This window comes from Cryptomeria japonica, chromosome 3, assembly GCF_030272615.1.
Source record: "Cryptomeria japonica chromosome 3, Sugi_1.0, whole genome shotgun sequence".
In the NCBI taxonomy this organism is placed as follows: domain Eukaryota; kingdom Viridiplantae; phylum Streptophyta; class Pinopsida; order Cupressales; family Cupressaceae; genus Cryptomeria; species Cryptomeria japonica.
In genome coordinates this window covers 973323798-973328779 of record NC_081407.1, presented here as the reverse complement: position 1 = coordinate 973328779, position 4982 = coordinate 973323798, and the positions used below count along the sequence as shown (strand labels likewise).

Below are 4982 nucleotides of genomic sequence, written 5' to 3'. Positions count from 1 at the left end.
TTTTAATTGATTATTAATTGATTGATTAAATGTTAATTGATTAATTTTTAATTGATTTTTAGCATGACTGTTGGTTTTCTCGGAAGTTGAGGTGGTTGTCCCCTCATTTCTATTTAAACCTCTCTATTGTAAATTTTATTGCAAACATTTAAGTCCACTGACGAGAGGGTGAAATTCCCTCGAAACATGTCTGGACGTTTCAATAATAAAATTTTTTACTCTCATGCTTTTCTGGTTCGAATTCGTTGCTGCAAGTGATAATTTTCTTAATTTTTAATCTTAATTTTTAATCTTAATTCTTAATTCTTAATTTTTAATCTTAATTCTTAATTTTTAATCTTAATTTTTAATTCTTAATTCTTAGTTCTTAATTCTTAATTCTTAATTCTTAATTCTTAATTTTTAATCTTAATTCTTAATTTTTAATCTTAATTCTTAATTCTTTTCTGGGAAGCCACATTTAGTAGCTCTGCCTTTAAGGCCTGTGGTAATTGATGAACCTTTCAGACAATTTTAAGGAATTGATTTCATTGGGCTGATAAACCCTCATTCCAGTGCTGGTCATATGTACATTTTGATAGCAACTGACTATTTTACCAAGTGGGTGGAGGCCATTCCCACTAAAAAGGCAAACTCAAAGGTCGTGTGTAACTTTCTCAAAGATTGCATTGTGGTCCGTTTTGGGGTCCCTCAAAAGATTGTTGCAGATAACACATCATATTTCTCCTCTGAAGAACTAACCATGTTTTGCTATGAACATCAGATTACTCTCTCACATTCTTTTGATTACTTTCCACAGGGTAATGGATTGGCAAAATCAAGCAACAAGAACCTGGTTGCGATTATTGAAAAGCTGGTGGATGAAAATGCTCGAAACTTGCATAAGAAGTTATATGAAGCTTTGTGGGTAGATAGAATCACACCTAAAAGAGCCATTGGAATGGCACCTTTTGAGCTTGTGTATGGGATCGACGCAAAAAGTTCTTTACCCTTGGAATTGTCAGCAGCCAAGCTACAGACAACAGTGGAGGATTCTTTCTTTCAGAATGCTCTAGAGAAGAGGGTTATGTACCTAATGAAGCTGGAAGAAGAAAGAGAGATGTTGGTGGATAGAATTACAGAGCATCAAAGTAGAGTGAAGAATATTTTTGACATGAGAGCTCGTCCAAGAAGTTTCCTTGAAGGAGATGAGGTATTGTTATGGGATAAATGGAAGGAACCAAAGGGTGAGCATGGTAAATTTGACTCATTGTGGAAAGGCCCATTCAGGATTTGTGAAGTGGTGGGACAAAATGCTTTTAGACTGAGCTATTCTGATGGAATGCTTATGCCCTATACCTATAATGCGCAAGATCTCAAGCTTTACAAACTGTGAGTCCTGTGGTCAAGGATTTAATAATATAGTAGTTTAGGTGTTTTGTTTTAAGTGTATGTTTAGGTGTGAGTCCCCTTTATTCCCCTATTTACTTTTGGTCATGCGAAACCAGAGATTTAGAGTTCTTTGCATTCTTCTTCACAAACTACAATCCTCAGTCAGAGCCAATGTTACCGCGTCATTCTTCCTTTGTAATAAGAACAAATTCCTTTATGAGTCCTATTCTATCTTGTAATACCTCGGTTGAAGCCCTTAGTCCGTTTGCAAATCGTCTTCCAATAAAAAAAAATGCTGAGTTTCAGTAATTGGTTGAACTCTGTGAACACTTTGAACCATATTGAACCGGGTTCAACAGGTTCATTTAGGTTCCACAGGTTCCTAGGTGTTCATGGGATTTTTCATACTAACATTTTCTTTAAGTATTTTGCAGTGGCTCTTTATGGTTTCGTGTTCGGTAACGTGTTACGTCATCTCTCTCCAGGCGTTGAACTCATTGAACCGAGTTCAAAAGGTTCAAATGTGCTCAACATGTTCAACACAACACAAATAGTCAGCAACTTGGCATAATCAATACTCTCAGAAAGGATTTCCCCTGAGCACAATGTATACCTTGAACTACTTGAACCCCAATGAAGTCTGTTCAGGATGTTCATATGTGTTCAAAGTTGGTGGGTCCCACGGGTTAAATGATTTGATGGTGCATTGATTTCCAAATATAAGGAAGGTGAACCATATCTTAAGTGATGTCAATTGTTGGCTTTTCAAAGTAAGTAATCATTTCGGGAACTAGTGGTTACTTAAAAAATGCCGCCATGCATTTAATGCATGTGTGCGATGTCCAATCCACAAACTTAATAAACTCAAACTAATAATTGGAATTATTGCACTTAATAGTTCCGTATCATTGCTCTCCCTATAAGGTATGAAGGATTAACTCTCCGAAAATTTGTTCCTCACTGCTGCGGTGTTATTTTTCCTGGATAGAAGTTTTAATCGCCGGTAGTCGTCTGGTTGCTCAACTGTGAAGGTGAGTCCTTTTCTTGTTCTCTCTAGTAATTTTTACCTGTATTTCTTCTCTCGTAGTAGGGTTGCTGTAACAAATTAAGGCTTATCACTTTGAGTTATGAAGTCCACACTCCACTTGTTCGGGAATGTTTTTAGCCTTGCATGTATAGAGCCCATAGTTAGCGATACCGACCTTAAAGGGGAGAATCTTGAAGTTTTAAAAGAAAGGGTATTCAAGGGAATTGATGGCTCTTTTGGTGTAGAGATTTTGAGTAGCGGTCTCATAGAGGTAGCAACTTTTCCCCCAGCTATCCCTTGCCCAGAATTGGTTAGGGAATGTATTGCTAGGTATGATCCAGTCTCTGAGACCATTAGAAGAGACAATGGCGAAACCCTTCTTGCTATAAACCATGAAGTAATTTCCTTTGTCTTCAAGATAATTGATTACCAGTTCTCCAATTTTTCCCCTGCTCAGTCAATCACCGAGTTCAACGCCGACAGAACTAGACACCGAAATAATATAGCAAAATACTGGTTGAAAGTTCCTCAAAGGGGTGGTTCCAGGTTGCCCAAGAATCCCAATAAGAATCACATGCTGCCTCACATTCACGATGTCATGCTTTTGTTGCACCGAGTCAGAGGCTCTGTAGAAGCCTACAGTTTCGACGATTGGATTTAGTGCTATGTGCAGTTAGTACTAGAGGGGAAGCAATACCTTGATTGGGCAGAACTGATTGCCAATTCAATGAGGGAGCAATTGAGTATGGCTAAACAGTTTAAGCATAATTTATTCATGTCTTCGTATCTTGTATACTATTTAACGTGTGTCAAGGAGTTAGTTGGAATACCAAGATAGCTCATGGAGGAAGATGTTCCCGTGTACGATTTTTATCCCATGCTGCAAAAGGATAATGCCTTGTAGGATTTCAGAAGGGTACACAATGCTTTTCTAGGTAATTTGTGCTATGAATTGAAAAATGTGAAAACCAAAAGAATCTCTGAGGATGCACAGATGTTGATAAAGAGGTTTGGCAGTTTCTTTATCCAGTTTCCTCATTTCTGCTATATAAGAATAGGTGGCTTTGAAGAGGAACCCTTCAAACTCCCTCATTTTTGTTCAGATTGCTTTGTTTTAGCGAAGATATGTAGGCAGCTGACCTCTGTGGTTAAAAAGGCGCAACCTAGGGATAAATGGGAGGGTCATTTTCCCATCCAATTAGGTGTGTTGTCCTGTAGTTCAATGTCAGATGCCTTGAGCATTGGAGCAGATCTCAAGAACTTCAATTTTCCCATGTATCCCGAAAGAAAAGGTTTCGATAATAAGGGTTTTTCTCAAAGTCTTGGTCTAATGCCATATCTCCCAATGCCACAGTTAGAGGACTTCTGGGAAGATTGTATTGATGAACTCAAGGTGTTCAAAAGGGGAAACATGAGGATGGTATTAGAACAAGTTATTTCACTTTAGGTGAAGCTGGATATTAAAGGGCTCGAAGAGGATTATCTAGAATTGTTTGATCCTGGATACTTAGCTCGTGCAGAAATTGAGATGCCTTCAATCAACTAGGATGAGGAAGAGGAAGATGATATACAACTAAGAACCAAATGAGTCTTGGAGAGAACCGTGGCGTGGGTTGCTAGGAAAAAAACAATGAAATTAGGCATCAAGTCTGACCTTGCGAGAAGTAATGAGGTTCCTCTGCGTTCACCAAAGTGTTTTTCTAATAATGTTTCTATGCTTGTTCATGTAGGTAAAGATAAAAAGCCACCTCAGGTTAGACACAAGCCTAATTCAACTTTGGATTTCTGTACTCCTCGACATACCCGATCACGAAGTGCTGCTTAGAGAAGGATGGATCAAGCTAAGGATGCAGAGGTGAAGGATATGATTCTTGATGCCCAAATATTTGAAGTTGAAGACCTGGATAGTAATGTCGCTAATGCCTTGGAGTCCCATGCGGTAACCATTTCTATGAAACCACCTTCCAAAGCCATCGAAGGAACAACCAGTTGTAGTGCAACTCCCAAGTGGTTAACCACTTCGGTAAATAAAAAGAGGAATTTCCTTCCTATGACTATTCCAATTCAGGAGATGGTCATGAAGTATACTGAGAAGGGACCCAAGCCGAAAAAGTTCAAAATAGCAGCTCGCCTGGATAATGATGAAAGAACCAGAAAATGGGTTGCTGAAATTGCCTCATACAAGCCCAAGGATGAAAACAAGGAGGCTAGTGCAGATGATTTTGAGATCACTAAGGTGGAGCTGGGAAACATGAGTAGGGAATCAGACAATCATTTCTTCCAGGTATTGGCAAAGAAAATGCTCACCAGATCGGAGAAAGACGGGCAGGAAAAGAGAGAGCTAAAGCGACACATAAATATTCTTGCCTAGTTCATTGACAACATTGGTTGTTTTGGGGTACTCCCTATATCTCATGCTACGAAGAACTTTGATCCAGCTTCACCAGAAAATAAAAAGTTAATGAGCCAGGTTCAACAGGCCAAAAGTATTGTAGAGGCTGTGGAGAGATGGATTGAAGGAATAGTTAAGGACGGAGAGAAGTATATCACTGACTCCCGGAAGTTATGTGATGAAATATAAAGC

At 38.7% G+C, this 4982-nt stretch overlaps 1 protein-coding gene across 1 annotated transcript; it reads left to right on the top strand.

Annotated features, from left to right (window-relative positions):
* Positions 1 to 742: 742 nt before the first annotated feature.
* On the top strand, positions 743 to 4223 carry LOC131078363 (uncharacterized). Its single transcript, XM_058016037.2, has 2 exons — positions 743 to 1235; positions 4129 to 4223. The coding sequence occupies exons 1-2, from the start codon at positions 743 to 745 to the stop codon at positions 4221 to 4223; spliced, it is 588 nt and encodes a 195-aa protein (XP_057872020.2).
* The last annotated feature ends 759 nt before the right edge of the window (positions 4224 to 4982 follow it).